Here is a 20,853-nt window from a genome sequence, read left to right on the forward strand (position 1 = left end):
TCTTTTACCCCAACACATTACCATACTCCTCCCTTCCTTGGGGAACAACCTAACGGCACACTGTCAAAAACACCTGCACCCTCCTTCCAGCGAAATTCCCTAACACATCTGAGTTCATGACCACCCACCCTGCCCCTACTCCCTCCGGCCCCTGGGATTAATTTCATACTGCAAATCGGTCCTTAGACTGAAAAAGGTTGGGGACCTCTGCAATGTATGACCAACTCTGATATAGTAAACATCTGATATAATAAACTACTTTTCCTAGTCCCCTGGGGTTTACTATACAGGGATTCTGCTGTATTAGTACTTGTGCACAGCATAGATATATAAGCAGTTGAACGTCATATATATATGCTTCCCACTGAAGTATATTTTGCACGTTGTGCAGTACTGTGGAATATGTTGGCGCTGTATAAATAAAAATGTTAAGAATAAATAGGGGACCCAACTGGAAACAATATCGAATAAACTGTAGATTCACACTTATTAAAATTTGTGTCCGTATCCGAATATGTAAAAACGCCTAGCCTCACATGTAATGAAAGTCAATGAAGAAATGCACTTCTCCTAAAAACATTGCCATCCCATTCATTACACTGAATAGGATCGCGGGCGCAATCATCCCGAAATGCAGGCAAACATGTACTGCGATTCAAAAGTGAATTGCTGCATGAATGGAAACAGCAGACAGTGCAGACTATGCACTCTCTGATGTCCCTGCGATTGCATTTCCATAAGCGTGCCTGAAAGCTCACACATGGAAATGAGCCCTAGAATTACACACCAGGAGGACAACCCGCCACATTGCCGCCAGTAGGGTGTGGCTGATAATCTACAAATATGAGGTTCCTTGCTGGGTTCCTAAACTTGCTTCCATAAATAAAAGTTCCTGAATGCCCTCTATATATTAAGTCAAGTAGTGCCTGTTACAATTACATAGTATAGTCTTAGGCAAACTGCGCCTGCCCTTACAAAAAGAAGTCCCTGTTGTAACCTATTTATGAGTGTTCGCTATCACAGATCCATGCAGAGGGCATGCACGGAGCCAGGCGTGCGGACGTCACCAGGTAGCGGGAGATTTGCGCTGTTAGAGATACCAGGAGATCGGAGGGACGGGACGACGGCACCACGGAAACAGGGACAGATACTGCTGGGCTCTAATGCCCAATGAGCCTTATATCCTTCTAACTCAAGTGAGTGCGCTTAGGTGCGCAGGCCTTGTGCACCCATTGATTAAGGCTGTATTACGCTGTGTTTTTTTTCTAGCTTTACATGTGAGTGTGGATTAAAACTGGATTTTTTACTGCTGAAGAAGTGGAGCTGTGGAGTTTATTGGCCTTGAGGCTATGTGTAATGCTGGGCATACACTGCAGCTTCTTCCTTATCAATCGAGCCGCTGATGGCTCGATTGATAATATCCGACGTGTCCGATGACCCGCCGGATCGAATCCGCGCTCAATACCGGCGGGCAGGACAAAAGAAAAAATGAAGCGCAGGTAAGGAAGCCGCCCGCGGGTACAAGCGGGAATCGATCCGGCCGCGCACGGGGACGCGCCGCAATCTATCGTGCGGCTCGATACACGGTACAAAACGTACCGTGTATCCCCAGCATTAGACCCACCCGGAATCTGAGGTGGTGTCCATCTATTGAGCTTCTAGCTTGAAGGGGTGTTTGTGGATTTCACACATAATGAGGCACAGTGATGCACTTTTGTCACATCTGGGTGGATGCATGATGTTTGGAAAATTGTTGCAACAGTAATGCACTATGTGGTACTTTTTCTTTTAGCTTTACAGACGATTTGAAGAGGAGCGGTGTCACAATAGTGGTTAAAGTCTATTACAATTACAGCCAACCTTGTTTCTGGTAACATGGTACCAGTGGCGTAGCTAAGGAGTTGTGGGCCCCGATGCAAGTTTTACAATGGGGTCCCCCGAAGCACTCCATACATAGCAATTGATGCGGCAAACCAAAACCTGCCAATGGCAACTACAGTGTCAGAGGTGTGAGAAGGGGATTGGGCGCAGTTTCATAATTACCACTATTCAAAGTATCTGTACAAGTGACTATTATGAGCATAGGGCTAATAAAAAGCTAATACTGTGGATGAGCGAGGGCCCTTCGAGCCCTCTCTGGCCCAAAGTCCCCGATGCGGTAGCTACCTCTGCAACCCCTATCACTATGTCCCTGCATGGTAGTGTTGTCCGGATCATGAACGATTCGGATCTTTGATCCGAATCTCTTTTGTGAGTCGAATCACCCGAATCATCAAAATGAGTGATTCGGATCACAAAGGGGGCGGGGCCAGGAGCGGTACGCCCCCTCTCAGTGGACAGGGGAGTCCTAGAAGCAGAGCAGAGATGGATCGCTCTGTTGGAGGGGAGCCAGCCTTGCAGGGACAGGTAGATGAGAGAGAGGGGACATCGGTGCCACTGACAAATATGTGTAGAGCACACATACTGGCTATAATGTGTTGCTCATTATAGGCTGGCTGTTCCGTAGTTTTGCACAGTGAACACATTGGAAACTTTTGGATCAGAAGCACAGCTCAGTAACATTTCTGCTCTCTGCTCGTCCCTCCCTTCTCTGTGGACTCCCTGCCCTCTGTCCATCTTCTCCCCTTCTCTGTGTGTCCACCCCCCTGCCCTTCTCTTTCCACTGCAGGGAAAGTCCTGTCCTGCTAGTCATTTCACCCCCGAATGCTTCCCTAGTAAAATGATCCGAGATTCGAATCAAAGATTCGGATCTTTTCAATGATCCGATTCGAAGCATCCGAATCATTGAAAAGATCCGAACTTCCCATCTCTATGCAGCTGCAAAATCTCATTGCACGCCGTGTCTCTGTCTTTGTTATGAATAAAGTTATTGATGCAAGGGGGAAAAAAAAGTATAGGCTGCTGCCTGTCGGAGGCGTGTCCAGGGAAGGGGCGTGGGCGGTGTCAGCGGCGTGCGCGGCCGCGGTTGTCATTCATCCAGCTCTGGGACATGTTGTACTAAGCCGGGGACACGTACTTCCTCCCCCTGAGCAGCAGGAAAATGCTACGCGTGTGCAGGAAGGCCCGGGCGGCGGCCCTAGCGCAGGTGAGCAGTGCGGGGGACATATGGCGGGTGAGGCGGGCGCTGGCAGGACAGGCCGCTCTCTGCTGTCGGGGTGACTCGTCATGTCACCGCTGTATGTGATATTGCCCCGTGTGCTGTGATATTGCCCCGTGTGCTGTCTGTACAGCGGGGATTCCTACCTAGACGTCTCAGGCATTGGGGGAGACAGACCTGTCCTGCAGCCTATCAGATCGCTCCGCTGTAGTGAGCAGCCAATCACAACTTGAAGCGCCGGTTGGCTTGTCCAATCAGCGTTCACTCCCAGGACCTTTCAACTGTGTTGCGTATGGGGGTGGGACTTATGCAGATTGACATACTGTTCGTCCAATGGTGTTTGCTTCCTAAATGATGGGCGTATGGCTTGACCAATGGTGGTGTCGGCGTCCTGGCAGGTCAGGCTGCTGAGTTCTGAGGACAGAATGATGATACTGGGAAGAGCAGCATGTCTGCAGCCTGTACTGTGCTCTGTGACGGGAGGGAGGGGGAAGCTGTTGCTGTCCATAGTGAAAGTATACCCAGAGTTTCGGCTAATAATGGCTTAGTGTGGAGATTCCCTTTCTGTAACCTCAGGAGGACATGACCTTGCAGAGAGTCACTCCCAGGCGCTGGGCCTCACTGGTTCTCACACAGGAGTTCACCAAGGCACTGTCCTGTAACTGCATGCAACTTGTTGCTACTTATAATATAGCAAGTGTTGTCCTTTCAGAATCAGGACTATTAGGCTTGTACTACAGGAACCTAACAGTTAACCCCTAGACAGTTTTGTTTTCTTAAAATAGGTGTTTAAAGCATACCCAGCCAGTGCACTATCTGCACAGTTTGTATGTTATCCCCTTATCTGTGTGGGTTTCCCCTGGGAACTCCTGTTTCCTCCCGCATCCCCAGAACATACCGATGAATAAATTGGATTCACCCTAAATTATGATGGACGTGGTTGTGGCAGGGATTAGATTGTGAGCTCCTCTGATGGACAGTTAAAGTGGACCCAAATTAAAAATAGAAGATTTAAAAAATAAAATCTATTTTCGAAATTATAATAATAAATAGCAGCCTTTTTTTTTCAGCTGCATGATGATAAATATAAAATATTTTACATTTATTGGAGGAACCCCTCCCTTCCTTTCATATTGCCGGGACAGAATCTGGCAGACTGGTGGAAGAGAGAAAAACCAAAACACAGGCTGCTACTGATGATGTCACATGGAAGGTGATCTCCGCCTGTGTGAGATTTCACATAGACAACGCTCCTGTGAGGGAGGGTAGCTGATGACAAACATACCCATGATCTAAAACCTCCTACTAAGCTCAGAAGTAATGGATGCCACCTGTAGGGCCTGTTTCCACTACACGCAGATTGGATGCAGAAAAACTGACTCCAATGAATGCCTATGGGCCTGTATCCACTAAACGCAATTTTTCTGATGCAGATTTTCCCATAGGCATTCATTGAAGTCAGTTTTTCTGCATCCAATCTGCGTGTAGTGGAAACAGGCCCTAACCCTGGTTATGAAAAGCAAAGGGTGAAAAACATGCAATGAAATGCTCATAGGCTTGAAGGAGTGTTTATTTATCTTTGTATGTGTCAGAGTGGTGCAACTAAATATTTTGAATAAAAAAAAGATTGGTTTGGGTCTGCTTTAAAGAGTAACTGTCAGGCTGCAGAAGCTAATTTAAACCTCTATTCTCCTGTGTTAAACAGTTTAGAAGGAAGCTCAAAAGCCATTAGTGAAGATAAACATTTCAGTTACCTTTGATGTGTTCTTATCTTAACCTCTGTTATAGACCCATAAAGACGCAAGCCGCAGCTAAACTGCAAAGCATTCTGGGGCCCTCCCCTCGGCTGCTAATGAGACGGTACAGCAGCTTGTGTAATCAGTCCAGAGCTAGCACTGATAAATCTCGGGGCAGAGTTTCACTGCAGGAGTCAGCTATTGTTCCTAGCCACATGGCTCATTAATATTCACTGCACACCGTGTTGTTCAAGAACGAGTGTATCTGTGATCAGAAGCAGGCAGGACATGACGACACATTTGGCTTCACAAACATGGAACCTGCCATGAGCTGTCAGGAGCATCTATCTCTGCATATACTATATACAAATTCTGTGAAATCCAAACGTGGACAGTGAAATGCATATGTAATGTAAGTACAGCCAATCTTTAGCTACTGATATATGTGTTTATTTTCTCTGAGACCCTATACCTAACAGCTCCTCTTTAAGTTAGAAGACTATATACTCAGTACGGGCTATGGAAGATGTCAGTGCTATATAAATACTGTAACAAAATGAATAAAGCACATGGTGGGCTAGATTACCTTCTGAATAAGCAGATGCTGCTAGTTGTCATCCGTGGTCCTTTTAGTAATCAACGGATACTTCAGTCCTGCATCACACAAGGCTCACATTAAAACATGCACATCACTTTTTTTATAGAATGAATATTGCTAAGGTAAAGAGGAACTCCAATGGAAATAATGTAATAAAAAAAGTGCTTAATTGTTATAATAATTATATACAAATGATTTAGTTAGTGTTTGCTCATTGTAAAATCTTTCCTCTCCCTGATTTACATTCTGACATTTATAACATGGTGACATTTTTACTGCTGGAAGGTGATGTCACTGGAAGGGGATGCTGCTTGCATTTTTGGCAGTTGGAAACAGCTGTTATTTCCCACAATGCAACAAGGCTCCCACGGTGTGATGTCAGTATCTCAGTGCTGTGAGGTGCTGACATCACACTGTGGGAGGGGTTTCACCACAATATCACCCATACCAGGCATGGGAAAACTCTGCCCTCCAGCTGTTACGGAACTACAAGTCCCACAATGCATTTGCCTTTGAGTCATGACTGGCTGTCAGACTCCTGCAATGCGTTGTGGGACTTGTAGTTCCTTAAAGAGACTCCGTAACAAAAATTGCATCCTGTTTTTTATCATCCTACAAGTTCCAAAAGCTATTCTAATGTGTTACGGCTTACTGCAGCGCGTTCTACTATCACCATCTCTGTAATAAATCAACTTATCTCTCTCTTGTCAGACTTGTCAGCCTGTGTCTGGAAGGTTGCCAAGTTCTTCAGTGTTGTGGTTCTGTGATGCATCTCCCCCCTCCTGGCCCCTCTCTGCACACTGCTGTGTGTTATTTAGATTAGTGCAGCTTCTCTCTGCTCTATTATCTTTTACAAGCTGGATAAATCCTCCTCTGAGCTGGCTGGGCTTTCACATACTGAGGAATTACATACAGACAGAGCTGTCTGCACTCTGCAGGAAGAAACAGCCTGACACTTCAGTGGAAGATAGCTGCAGGGGGAAAGAAACACACAAATGATCTCTTGAGATTCAAAAGGAAGGGTGTATACAGCCTGCTTGTGTATGGATGTATTTTCTATGTGTGGACATACTGTACATCAACCTACTTACTGTTTTGGTGGCCATTTTGTTTGTTAATAAACAAACTTTTTTAAACTGTTTTTAACCACTTTTAATGCGGCGAGGAGCGGCGAAATTGTGAAAGAGGGTAATAGAAGATGTCCCCTAACGCACTGGTATGTTTACTTTTGTGCGATTTTAACAATACAGATTCTCTTTAACAGCTTGAGGGCCAAGTTTGCCCATGCCTGACCTATACCGAGCCCCCTGATGATCCGTTTGAGAAAAGGAATAGATTTCTGGGAAAGGGGGTACCAGCTACTGACTGGGATGTTCAATTCTTGGTTACGGATTCTCAGCACGTTTTCCAGAAACACCCAGAGAAAGTAGTGTTCTCAGAAATTTTTTCCAGCCGGGTGGCATTAAAAAGTAGCCGGGTGCGGTGTGACAGGAGAATGCAGGGCCAGTGCTTCTCTGCGCAACTGCTTACCCTATAGGAGGAGATGAGGAGCCAAGCCGATAACAGCCGAATGGAGCGCCAGGATAAAAGAGACTGGGGAGAAAACTGAAGTGTAATGTGATCTGCTAAGACAAGGCACAACATTTATATTGCGCTTTTCTACTGGCCGACTCAAACCACTGCAGAGCTGCAGCCACTAGGGCGTGCTCCACAGGCAACCAGGATCATTAGGGAGCCTTGCCCAAAGACTCCTTACTGTTTAACGTACTGGCTTGAGCAAGGATTTGAACCCTGGTCAAAGGCAGGGTTGAGCTCCGGATCAAATTCGGATGAAATCAGAATGGTTTTCATGCGGATTTCATCCTCTTAATTAGTGCCCTTTGAGTGTGTGTGTTGGGGGGTGTAGGGTTTAAACATACCCAGCAGCCTTCTTCTTTTATCTGTCCCACGGCGCATCCCACGCTGCGTTTCAAGCCGCGTTATGTGACTACTACACTTCCTTCTTCAACCCAGGAGGAAGTGTTTGTAGTCACGTGACACAGCTTGGAACGCAGCGTGGGACGGATTAAAGAAGGAGGCTGCTGGGTTACGTTTAACACCCCCAGCACACCCCCTCCTCGCACACCCACTCAGGTGCACTAATTAGGAGGATGAAATCCGAATGAAAACCATTCGGATTTCATCCGTAGCTCATCACTGGTCAAAGGTTCAAATCCAGCTGACCCAGCTAAGATGGTCATAAACTGGGTGATATGGCCAACAGATAGATCCCTCTCTGATTATTATCTGATCAGGTAGGGATGTATTTGCAAGATTACCTTCACACACTACACAGATATGCGCAGAGAAGCGCCGGCCCTACAATCTTCCGTCAGACCTGACTACTTATTCATGCCACCTGGCTGAAAAAAAAATTGTGGGAAAACACTGCTCCCATATATTTCTGATGGGAATACACAAAACGGATACTGGGTAGACTGAGCAACAGAGTAGTTTATATTAGGAAAGGTGCTAAATTCCATTTGTGTTACAGTTATTGTAATAGACAAGCAAATGCATTTACCCATTAATTTATCCTAGACCCTGAACAAGCATGCAGATCAAGTGTTTGACTGGATTAGACGCATGCTTATTTCCGGTGTGTGATTCACACTACTGACAGGCATAATCATAGGACAGCCAGGGAACTGGTACTTAACCACTTCCCGACCGCCGTATAGACAATTGGCGGCGGGGAAGTGGACCCCGCAAGGACCGCCGTATTGACAAATGGCGGCGGTCCTTGTAGGGGCATGGGCGGCGCGATCGCGTCATTCGTGACGTGATCGGCCGCCGGGCACTGGCTCCACCCACCTCGCGCTGTAACCCGCCGGCCGTTCGGAAGCGCCGGCGGGTTACTAGCACCCGGATCGCCGCATACAAAGTGTATAATACACTTTGTAATGTTTACAAAGTGTATTATACAGGCTGCCTCCTGCCCTGGTGGTCCTAATGTCCGAGGGACCACCAGGGCAGGCTGCAGCCACCCTATGTCGCACCCAAGCACACTGATTCCCCCCCCCCCCTGCCCCAGATCGACCACAGCACCCTAATGTGTTTTGGGGTGTATTTTTACACATACCCATGCTGAGTGGGAGAAATCTCTCTGTAAATGGACAATTGTGTGTAAAAAAAAAAAAAAAAATCAAACAATTGTCATTTACAGAGATATTTCTTACCCAGCATGGGTATGTGTAAAAATACACCCCAAAACACATTATACTACTTCTCCTGAGTACGGCAATACCACATGTGTGGCACCTTTTTGCAGCCTAACTGCGCTAAGGGGCCCAAAGTCCAATGAGCACCTTTAGGCTTTACAGGGGTGCTTACAATTTAGCACCCCCCAAAATGTCAGGACAGTAAACACACCCCACAAATGACCCCATTTTGGAAAGTAGACACTTCAAGGTATTCAGAGAGGGGCATGGTGAGTCCGTGGCAGATTTCATTTTTTTTTGTCGCAAGTTAGAAGAAATGGAAACTTTTTTTTTTTTTTTTTTTGTCACAGTGTCATTTTCCGCTTACTTGTGACAAAAAATATCTTCTATGAACTCACTATGCCTCTCAGTGATTACTTTGGGATGTCTTTCCAAAATGGGGTCATTTGGGGGGTATTTATACTATCCTGGAATTCTAGCCCCTCATGAAACATGTCAGGTGGTCAGAAAAGGCAGAGATGCTGGAAAATGGGAAAATTCACTTTTTGCACCATAGTTTGTAAACGCTATAACTTTTACCCAAACCAATAAATATAGGCTGAATGGGTTTTTTTTTTTATCAAAAAACATGTTTGTCCACATTTTTCGCGCTGCATGTATACAGAAATTTTACTTTATTTGAAAAATGTCAGCAGAGAAAGTTAAAAAAAATCATTTTTTTGACAAAATTCATGTCTTTTTTGATGAATATAATAAAAAGTAAAAATCGCAGCAGCAATCAAATAGCACCAAAAGAAAGCTTTATTAGTGTCAAGAAAAGGAGCCAAAATTCATTTAGGTGGTAAGTTGTATGAGCGAGCAATAAACCGTGAAAGCTGCAGTGGTCTGAATGGAAAAAAAGTGCCTGGTCCTTAAGGGGGGTAAAGCCCACGGCCCTTAAGTGGTTAAAAGGAAATGTGGCAGCCTTCATATCCATCTCACTTCATCTGTTCTTTAACCATATTGAGTGGTAAGATTGTGTAGCATCGATCATTATTGCCTGCTTGTGTTGCATTGGTTCACTGCAGGATTCCTTTAAAATGGAATTTAAACTATGAATTATATGAGGAGGGCATCACTCATGCAACCACATACTGGTATAGATCGAGGTCTCCTACTAATCCCGCAGCACAGTCTGAGAGATTACTGAGCAGAAGCATGACTAATATGTGATTCTGATGCTATATGAAATATTGATATTTAGGCTCTGACAAAGCGTCCAGAGTGCTGTGAAACGCACGTCAGGCATCCCAGAATGGTAGAGAATTGGAAACACTTAGCTTGGTGAAGGGAAGGCTCTGGAGCCGAGGTCGGGAACCTTTTTGGCTGAAGGAGCCATAAACGCCACATATTTTAAAATGTATTTTCCTGAGAGCCATACAATATGTTTCAAACTGGAACAGTGCGCATGCGCAGCAGAGGGCTTACATCCCTGTTGCTATGGTGATGTGTATACAGTTGATCCGCCGGGCAGCGGAAGTGTCAGACACGTCTTCAGCTTCTCTTGGGTTTCAGCAACATCAGTAATTTCCCCGGGAGCCAGACTGGAGAAATACCGACTAACCGCTTGTACAATTAGCTAGCTGACTTGGAGGTTGATTCACTTTGTAGGACGAGTTCCCTGCACTTTGGCGCAATAGACTGCCTGTCAAGTTACAGACAGCCTATTGGGCCAATAAAAGTGCAGGGATCTCGTCCTACAAAGTCACAGGATCTGATAGCGTCCAGAGTGGGAGCAGCTGTTAGTTTTGAGGGAAGTGAGATGAAGTTAGTAATGCATTCTACAGCAGTCGTGTGCCCACTTTGAAAATGTTACTTGCGCTGCCACACTAAGCTGCCCTGCTTGAGCTGTGTAGCTTAGTGAATCAACCCCTATTGATTTGTCTGTGAGCCAGATGTAGCCATCAAAAGAGCCACATCTAGCTCCTGAGCCATATGTTCCATACCCCTGATCTGGAGGCTTCCTACGTCCTCTTTCTGACCAGGGCTGAGGAGTCGGAGCCGTTTTGGGTACCTGAAGTCCGTCGGTGGTTTCATAAACGGAGGAGTCGGAGTTGGATGATTTTTGTACCGACTCCAACTCCACAGCCCTCCTTCTGACCACGACTGTATGCTGGGGCTCAGGTGAAAAAGCTGTCAGCTATTGTCCCTGTGCAAGGTGTACTGTGCCTGCGCAGTGTGACCACTCTCTTACATGGATAGGAACGCTGCTGCATGCACTTTTTCCCAAGCTCTGCGGGGGCTCCCAGTGCTGGATTGGTGGAGGCGAGGGGGACAGGGGGAAGCCTCTGGTTTATTCAGCGGCTTTCCTCTGCGGAGGAAAGCACCAATTTTGGGGACCCCACCCCTCCCCCCTCCCCTCCCCTTCTGGTACACTTTAAAGATGTCTATATGTGATTTTCTAATATTGGTGTATTAATAAAGGTTATGTTTTTTAATTATGTGTATGCCGTCATGAGAACCTCAAATTTCATTACCATGTTCTGAAGGTTAACAAGTAGTTTATAAAGCGGGATGTGGGGAAGGGGGGGGGGGGTTGGCGGACTTCTTGATATACTATAATTTTGGTTGTTTTATGTGATGTTCTGTAAGTGGCTGTGTACTGTGAGCTGCGGTACAAACCTTCTGCAGTGTAAGGAGGCATTGTGTTCATGCTGCACTTGTGTGGCGTTCTCACCACAGTCGCAGGTTATTTGCTGTTTTCTGGATGCCGCAGAATACATGATACATTCACAAAATCCTAATGCAACTGCAGCTCAAATTAGATAAAATTGCTGGTGTACACGGGCCCTGAAAGAGGGTTTTGACTAGCGGTGTTTGTGCCACTAAGAGCTCGTTCACACCGGATGCGCTTTTGGAGTTTTTTAAGCGCTGGCGATTTTCCAAATTGCCCTGAAAGCGCTTGTGCAATGATTCTCTATGAGAGTTCACATCTGAGCGGTTCGCTTCCGATCAGCTCAGAGAAGCACTGCATGGACCATTTTTGGCGATTTGCTTTAATGGAAGGTGTAGGAAAAATGCAAAATGCTCGCTTTGTGCAGCGATTGTGTGAGCGGTTTTAAGAATAAATAGCTATAATGATTCCTGAGCAAAGCCAGACTGAATGCTCAGTCGGGGATTTTATCAGGGCTGATAACAAGCAGGCTGAGCAGTGAAGAATGAAACCGAGAGCAGGGAAGATGTTTTTTCTAATGTTCCAACTGATCTACAGTATATGGTAAAATACATGAGGGTGCTTCATCTCCCTTTAAGCGTTAGCAATTTTTAAAAGCGCTTGTTGAATGATTTTCTATGTGTGTATTTCTTTCCAAGCACAAACGTGGCTCCTGCACTATTTCCTGAGCGTTTGCGCTTCAATGCAAGGTATAGGGAAATCGCTGCAGCTGTATGGGTAATAAAAAGTAGGAAAATGTTTTTACTGAATGCTATGTCAGAGTTTAATCCCTCTTTAATGTGTAAGGGAGGGTTCTGAGGTTTCACTGCTAATATTCCGCTTCTGCTCATTCTAACCATGGAACATGTGAGTCACCCCGAGAAGGAAATGTCTTCTGGTTTCTGGCTGTCCTATTCCCCAGATAGACCTCGGGTCGTGCCATAATTTACAAATAACATGGATTTTCCAGTCCTGGAAATATTCCTGGCTTTAGATTGTGGGGCTCAGTTCTGCATGTTAATATTATTTTTTTTCAGTGATTGCACTTTGCGTTTTTTTCCTTCGGGTGGTGGGAAATGCAGACAAAATGTGAAAAATGTCAGCACAGTCGCAACAGAACCTGTGATTTCTATTTTAAACACTGTGTTCTTGTATTTTGCAAAATGCATGGGATTGAAATCTCATGGCAAACAGCAGCATTGTCAACAATATAAGAGAGCTATTATTTGCAGGATGGAGTGCGGGAGGGGGGCACAGGCAGCATGGGAGCAAGGCTGTGTACTGCATCTGGCAGTGCAAATCTTGCAGCTGCAGCACTGAGCTCCAAGTTAGACAAGATTTCAGATGAGTGCAAGGTAGGGATAAATAGTGTAGACAACTTACTGAGTACATATGGTGGTGGAGAAGAGCACACAGAGACGAGGGCCCTGCCTAATAGGCTTAATCTAAGAGGAGAGGGACACATATGGGGGGGGGGGGGGGGGAGAGGGAATTGGCACTATGAAGATGACAAGTAAGGGATGGTGAATTTTTGCACATTCCTGCTGGTGCAGGAACATTAACCCTCCTGGCGGTTTGGCAAAATCCGCCAGGGGGCAGCAAATACGTTTTTTTTTTTTCATTTTTTTTTTTTCATGTAGCGAGACGAGGTCTCGCTACATGATAGCCGCTACTCAGCGGCATCCCCCCAGCCCCTCCGATCGCCGCCGGCGATCGGAGATCAGGAGATCCCGTTCAAAGAACGGGATCTCCTGGAGGGCTTCCCCCGTCGCCATGGCGACGGGGCGGGATGACGTCATCGACGTCGTGACGTCAAAGGGGACTCCGATCCACCCCACGGCGCTGCCTGGCACTGATTGGCCAGGCAGCGCACAGGGTCTGGGGGGGGGGGGGGGCGGCTGCGGCGACGCGTATAGCGGCGGGTAGCGGCGGCGATCGGGCACTGCACGCAGCTAGCAAAGTGCTAGCTGCGTGCAGCAAAAAAAAAATTATGCAAATCGGCCCAGCGGGGCCTGAGCGGTGCCTCCCGGCGGCATAGCCCGTGCTCAGCACGGGCTTACCGCCAGGGAGGTTAAAGTGATCTAAGCAGCTCCTGGCTTCAAATAGCTGAAAGGGCTGCCATGTTTCATGAGTTCAAAAACTCCTGCTGCTTTTACAATGTCTTATCCAGGCTAGGTGTGAAATCCTTCAAGTGCGTCTTATGTTTTCTGTTTGAAGTACAATGGGGAAGGCTCAGGGTTTGTTTGTGGTCAATTAAGTCTAATGAGGTGATTTCTTATCAGCCTTCCATCATCTGTTGATATCTGTCCACAGGTCCTTTCAGGGACGCAAGAAGTGTGTATTTTAACCCTTAAATGTAAAAAGATGAGGTAAAGCAAAAGGTTTTTTTAATAATAAACCACATTTTTAGAATTCAATTTTTATTTTCTCTAGAGCTGCACTGGGTGTTAAAAATGATGCTCGGTTCACTTTAACACATACATTTTTATGCGTTAGTGGTCCAACGCGTAAAAATGTACGTGTTGCACCACTAACGCGTACAAATGTATGTGTTAATGTTCTTGCACCAGCAGGAATGTGTAAAAATGTACGCAATGCAGCCCGCCGACCCTCGAGGTCGGCAAAACCAAAACTAGCTGGCAGCGGGGGACTGGAGCAGCAGTGAGTGACTACGAGGGCACAGGATGGCTGCATGGGGCTGGTAGAAGCCCCAGGTAAGTTAAACTTTTTTTTTTTTTTTCTTGCCTGACTATTTCTTCAAGGCTTGCTTGAATGAGTTGAAGGTGGGGGGTGAGCTTGATGGGAGTGGGCCTGATGTGTTAGAGGAGCAGAGAGAGCTGGTTGGGGAGTAACTGGACAAAATCCAAGATGTACAAAGGGGAAGTATGCCAGGCAATGTCATATTAGTGTGACACCAGCTCCTTGCAGATTAACAGAAGCTGTTACCGGTTACATTTTTGTGGTCTCCAGTAACTGAGGCAGGCTTGTATTTACTAGGGATGATCAATGATATGCAAATACTTTGAGTTTATGCACATTTATGTAAATTTTTATGCAAATATATGCAGCGTGAAATGGCCCAATCAAGTCTCACCCAGGTTTAAATTGATTGGGCCATTTTCAAGCTGCACATATTTGCATAAAACTTACATACATTTGCATTACTCCAGATATATGCATATCATTGATCAACCCTAGTATTGGCCAGCTAATGTTTGTATATGGCAGTATTTTTGGAAAGCTTGTTCTTTTGACCTTTTTGCATTTCTATTTGCTGTCTTATTCATTTCCTGGTTATAAGTGGACTGTCATTTGTTGTAATGACAAAAAAAATAAATATGTATCTATCTATATCAGTGTCCTCCCCAGAATTTTTTTTTCTAGCTGGGTGGCATTAAAAAGTAGCGCAACCGGGGTAATGCAGGGCTAGTGCAGCTCTGCTTACAGCATAGAATGAGGTGAGCGGTTATCCGGGGTTGCTTACCCAATATATATATATATATATATATATATATATATATATATATATATATATATATATATATATATATATATATATATATATATATATATATATATATATATATATATATATATATATATATATATATATATATATATATATATATATATATATATATATTTTATTTATTTTTTTTCCCATCTATGTGTACACATTTATTGCCAGATATTAGGGGTGTTTTGATGGCAACACACACACACTTTGAGTTGTATCAGTATGCGACTATTTTACTCCAGTAACTATCCTTTCTGTTTTGTAGGAGTGCCTTCGCATAAAGACTCCACTCCACCCCCTGCATGTGTCCAGAGCCTACTCCACTGAAGCATCTGGGTAAGACAGATTTTATTCCTTGTTGTAAAGAGCAAATTCAGCCTAAATTAAACATTTAAAGGAATACTGTGGGGGGGGGGGGGGTTGGGGTTCGGGGGAGAATGAGGTTGCACTTACCCGGGGCTTCTAATGGTCCCCCGCAGACATCCTGTGCCCGCGCAGCCACTCACCGATGCTCCGGCCCCGCCTCCGGTTCACGTCTGGAATTTCAGACTTTAAAGTCTGAAAACCACTGTGCCTGCGTTGCCGTGTCCTCGCTCCCCTGATGTCACCAGGAGTGTATAGCACAAGCCCAGTATGGTCTGTGCCTGCGCCGTGCGCTCCTGGTGACATTAGCGGGAGCGAGGACACGGCAACGCAGGCACAGTGGTTTTCAGACTTTAAAGTCTAAAATTCCAGAAGTGAACCGGAGGCGGGGCCGGAGCATCGGTGAGTGGCTGCGCGGGCACAGGATGTCTGCGGGGGACCATTAGAATCCCCGGTTAAGTGCAACTCATTCTCCCCCGAACACCCCCCTCCCCTTACAGTATTCCTTTAAAGAGAATCTGTACTCTGAAATTCTTACAATAAAAAGCATACCATTCTATTCATTATGTGCTCCTGGTCCCCTCTGTGCTGTTTCTGCCATTCTCTGCTGCAAACCTGGCTTGTAATTGCCAGTTTTAGGCAGTGTTTACAAACAAACTAACCAGCTTCTAATAGGCTCAGCTAAGCAGAGTGTGTTAGTCACACAGAGCCTGCAGGGGGTGTGTACAGCTTCTAGCTAATCACAAGCAGCCCTGCACATTCCAGTCTGACTGCCTCAGCCTGACTGTGCCGACTATAGAGAGAAGATTAGATCATATAACAGAGATAACACAGCTACTGTGCAATTAGGAAAAGCTGCAGTAAGCCAGACCACATTAGAAAAGGCATAGGAACTTATAGCATAGAAGAAATAAAGATAAACAATTTGTTACAGAGTCTCTTTAAGTGTTACTCTTCTATTAGAAAGTTATAACAACCTGCCAGGTCTTTTCCTTTCTAATTCCTTCCCGAGCCCCATTTCCACCAGCATCCAGTGCATAGCCCTCTTGCAGAAAAGTGCCATGGTGCTACTGTTCTTTTGTACAGTTTAACAGTTGTGGAATTGTAGAAAATTTGCACTTTAAAATGATGGACCTGTTAAATACATATTAAACAAAAATCTCACCCCAACCTACCTAAGCTTTTTATTACTTTCTTCTCATATCTTCAGTACTCTTCAACTTGCTAGGTGATTAGGAAGTATTGTTTTCATAAGAAGAGAAAACTCAGGAGAACCGTTAAAGGGAACTTGAAGTAAGATGAATATGGAGGCTGCCATCATCATTCCCTTTTATAAACATTGTCAGTTGCCTGACTGCTGTAATGCTAGAAGTCACTGGCCCAGAGGAAGCATGCAGATCAGATGCTGTGACTCTGCTCTGACTCCACTGGCTGCATGCTTGTTGCAGGTGTGTGACTCAAACACAACTAAAGCCAAAAGCTCAGCATGACAGCCCAGCAGCTGGCATTGTTTTATAAGGGAATTATGACATCCACCGTATTCCACTCACTTCAAGGTTCCTTTTAATTAGAGCAGTTTTCCCTCTCATCCAACAGATTTGGCACACTGACACAAATTGTAGTAGAAAAAATTGCATTCAGAAAAGGTCAATGGGTTAGCAGCATAGTTGTGATTTTCATGTAGATTGCATTACTTTGGGTCAGTTGCAGGTAGGATAACTATATAGGCAATAAGAAATTGGTAGATGGGTTTGTAATTGTATGTTATTCCAAACTATGACAGTGGGTATACATGCATGTTAACCACATAAGAATCAGGGCTTAAACCCACTAGTGACCAGGCCATTTTTCACAAATTAGGCTACTGCAGCTTTAAGGTCTTGCTGCAGGGCTGCGCAACTCAGCAATCAAGTGATTTCTGCCCCCCCCTTTCTGCCAACGAACAGAGCCATCTGTTGGTGGGCTCTGGTGGTGCTTATTACTATCTACCCTCCCTCCTTCCCCACGCCAGCCAATCAGTGCGATCGGCTGTCTTGCCGCCCAAGGGGACAGCTGTGTCACATGGCTGTCCCCAGGACAGCGCTGCCGTGGATCACAACGCTGTATACAGTAATAGACAACGGTTTCGCCGTCCCAACAATCTCTTTTGCTGCTGGGGGACTGATGGCGGAGCAAAGCTCCGTCACCCAAGCAGAGATGATCACGCACGTGCAATCTCCTACAAAACACGCCCCCAGTATTGCATGATTGGTGTTAGGCGGTACTGGGGCTGCCGCCACGATCATGCCCATCAGCGTGACGAGGTTAGCAAAAGGTTACCTGTTACGTAGGGATTTATATATATTGCTAGAGCATCAGTTGAGTTCAAGCTCATCCTGACATGTTGCTTGGCTGCAAGTGACTTTTTCATTGCTGTCATTTTAAAGGAAAGCTTAAAGTGTAACTGTCGGGCAGAAAATCAAAAATCAATTCTTTATTTTTATCTGGTAAACAAGTAATAAAGATGCTAACCAGGCAATCCAAAAGTTAAAATCACTTTTGTTTTTCTTGTTTATAAATGATCATTCCCCAGTTTACCTGACTCTTATTTGGTATGTTGCCGCAAAAATGAAGTTGCAGGGCATGCTGGGTTGTCCCTTTTTGCTTCTTTATTTCCCCTCAGACTTCACTAATGTACAGTAGCAAAAAAGGACAACCCAGCATGCCCTGCAACTTCATTTTTGCGGCAACATACCTGGGGAATGATCAATTACAATGGCTTGCAAAAGTATTCGGCCCCCTTGGAAGTTTTCCACATTTTGTCACATTGCTGCTACAAACATGAATCAATTTTATTGGAATTCCCAGTGAAAGACCAATACAAAGTGGTGTACACTTCAGAAGTGGAACGAGAATCATTCATGATTCCAAACATTTTTTTCAAATCAATAACTGCAAAGTGGGGTGTGCGTAATTATGATGACAGCGTTTGTGAACAGCAGTTTTCAGATCTTGCCACAGATTCTCGATTGGATTTAGATCTGGACTTTGACTGGGCCAATTTAACACATGGATATGTTTTGTTTTAAACCATTCCATTGTTACCCTAGCACAGGGGTCTCAAACTCAATTTACCGGGGGGCCGCAGGAGGCAAAGTCAGGATGAGGGAGGGCCGCATAAGGGATTTCACAAAAAAAGTGCTCAAATGTCATTATTAACAGTTTTAATTATTTCTTATGAACATATTAACAGTTTTAATTATTTCGTATGATGACTAACTCTTTCTGTGGGAACATATACCTGTGCAGCAATCTCATGCTTAATGTCACTCAGTCACTGTTGTGACATCAATCAGCAGCTCCCGCCCCCCACCACACATTGACTGTTATTCAAAATTTTCACTGAAGCAATCTTTTTTTCCTATTCCTAAATTTAACTTACAGTTCGTTCCAGTGGTCCCATACGAGTGATCCGCCGCGTCCCCGCCTTGAAACGAGGGCTGCAGAGCCCCCAAATCGCGCTGGAGGGGAATCCTGGAAGGGGCAGAGCTGTCAGCTTCAGCTCTGCCCCTCCTGACGTCAATCGCGGCGCATCACCGCCTCTGCCCGCCCCTCTCCCTTTTCCTTCACAGAGAGGGGCGGGCAGAGGCGGTGATGCGCCGCGATTGACGTCAGGAGGGGCAGAGCTGAAGCTGACAGCTCTGCCCCTTCCAGGATTGCCCCCCGGCCGATTTGGGGGCTCTGCAGCCCTCGTTTCGAGGCTGGGACGCGGCGGATCACTCCTATGGGACCACTGAAGCGAACTGTAAGTTAAATTTAAATACAAGATAGTTCGCTTCAGTGAGATGGATGCGGCGGCGATGCGGATGCGGCAGATCATATGGGACGGCGCGGGCCAGAAAATACTGCATCGAGGGCCGCAAGTGGCCCGCGGGCCGCGAGTTTGAGACCCATGCCCTAGCATTATGCTTAGGGTCGTTGTTCTGCTGGAAGGTGAACCCCCGCCCCAGCCTCAAGTCTTTTGCAGACTCCAAGAAGTTTTCTTCTAAAATTGCCTTGTATTTGGCTCCATCCATCTTCCCATCAACTCTGACCAGCTTCCCTGTCCCTGCTGAAGAGAAGCACCCCCACAGCATGATGCTGCCACCACCATATTTGACAGTGGGGATGGTGTGTTCAGAGTGACGTGCAATATTAGTTTTCTGCCACACATAGCGCTTTGAGGTTTGGCCATAAAGTTCAATTTTTTCCAATAACACTCCAGGACAGGTACACATTGAGAGACTTGGCTCCTCCCAGGAACAGGAAATATCCTTCAGCCTCTCTATAAATTAAAGATGGACCCAGGGTCAGGCAGTATTGGATATTTCCTGGTCCAGGAACCAGGTCTCTCTATGTGTGCTCGCTGTCCCGGAGAGCCTGGGTGGCTAGGGATATGTTGGCACTGAAGCGGGCCTGGATAGAAAGGAGGTCCGTTTTACCCTGTGGAGTACCTGTGGGTTTGTGCTTTTGATGCGTCGCTCCCAGTGGACTTTAGCCCTGTTGGTCGGCCTGGTTTGCAAAGAGGGTTCCGCTTCAGGAAGGGCTGCCCCGAGGACTCGTCATGCGGAGGCAGCGGCAAGGTGGAGGACGTCCGGGGGATGCGCATAGCAGAGGCAGAGTGCGGAAGTCCTCCGGCCGCAACCTACGGAATTACTTCCGGGTCGCGTGACGTCACTACCTGTGCGCCGGATGAAGAGGGGTAGCCGCCCGGAGTTCTCCGCACACGGCGTCTCACGCAGCGAGGAGAATGTCGGAGGTAGAGCAGGAACCAGGACGGGTAAGACTGCTCTGCGGAGATCTGGGCAGCGGTGGTGACCCTTGTGGGGGCGGAAAACCGTACGCAGCAAGGAAACTTTGATGGGCTGCAAAGAGTCTGTGGTATTGGTATACCAGGAAGCTGTTTTGTTTTTTGAAAGCAAGCTACCTTACTGTTTGTTTGTATACTCTTTTGTACTGCAGGCTTGGATGGTTATTGTGTTTTAAAAAAAAAAAAAAAAAAATAATATCCATATCAAGGCAAAGTGGTGTTTCAGGTTTTTTATGATAAACATACTCTTGCATATTTACTAATGGGCAACTGATGTAATCAATTAATGCACAAGCTAATTAATGCATAAAAGAATATGTTAATATGTTAAGACTTATAACATAGGCTGGAAGACAAGTTAGTTTGTTTCTCTTTATGTTGTTTCAGGGCACTACAGCAATTGTACCTGACCCTGCAAAGCCCTCAAAACGGTGCCCTGTGTGCAATGTGAAAGTGAATCCTGCATCAACTAAATTATTATGCAAGGATTGCACTTATAAAGTTATGAAACATGAATCAGCGTCTCAGAGAGATATTCAAGCTCTGAGACAGGATTTAAAAGATACATTAAAAGAATTTAAAGCTACGTCGGTACCCCTTAAGCCCGACGCTCCGACACAAGCTGATCAACCCACTCAGCCTAAAGAGTCTGAAATAGTAATCCCCAAAAAAGCTACTAGTAAAACAAACAGGCCTGTTATTGTTTCAGATGAAGAGGAAATTAGTGAGAATGAGGAGGTTTCTGCAAGTTCTACAGAAGCACAGGAAATAGAAAACAAACCGTCAAAATTTAAATTTCCTGTGGCAGAGACAGAAATGTTG

General features: G+C 45.6%; 1 protein-coding gene across 2 annotated transcripts in view; it reads left to right on the top strand.

Moving 5' to 3' along the window:
• Positions 1 to 2,911: 2,911 nt before the first annotated feature.
• IMMT (inner membrane mitochondrial protein) overlaps positions 2,912 to 20,853 on the top strand; it is a 68,595-nt gene continuing 50,653 nt past the window's right edge. For both annotated transcript variants that reach the window (XM_068275394.1, XM_068275403.1), the window contains exons 1-2: positions 2,912 to 3,085; positions 15,106 to 15,176. In XM_068275394.1, the coding sequence (XP_068131495.1) occupies positions 3,041 to 3,085; positions 15,106 to 15,176 (116 nt within the window). In that variant the 5' untranslated portion in view covers positions 2,912 to 3,040. The remainder of the gene's footprint in view (positions 3,086 to 15,105; positions 15,177 to 20,853) is intronic.

Source organism: Hyperolius riggenbachi, chromosome 1, assembly GCF_040937935.1.
Source record: "Hyperolius riggenbachi isolate aHypRig1 chromosome 1, aHypRig1.pri, whole genome shotgun sequence".
Classification (NCBI taxonomy): Eukaryota; Metazoa; Chordata; class Amphibia; order Anura; family Hyperoliidae; genus Hyperolius; species Hyperolius riggenbachi.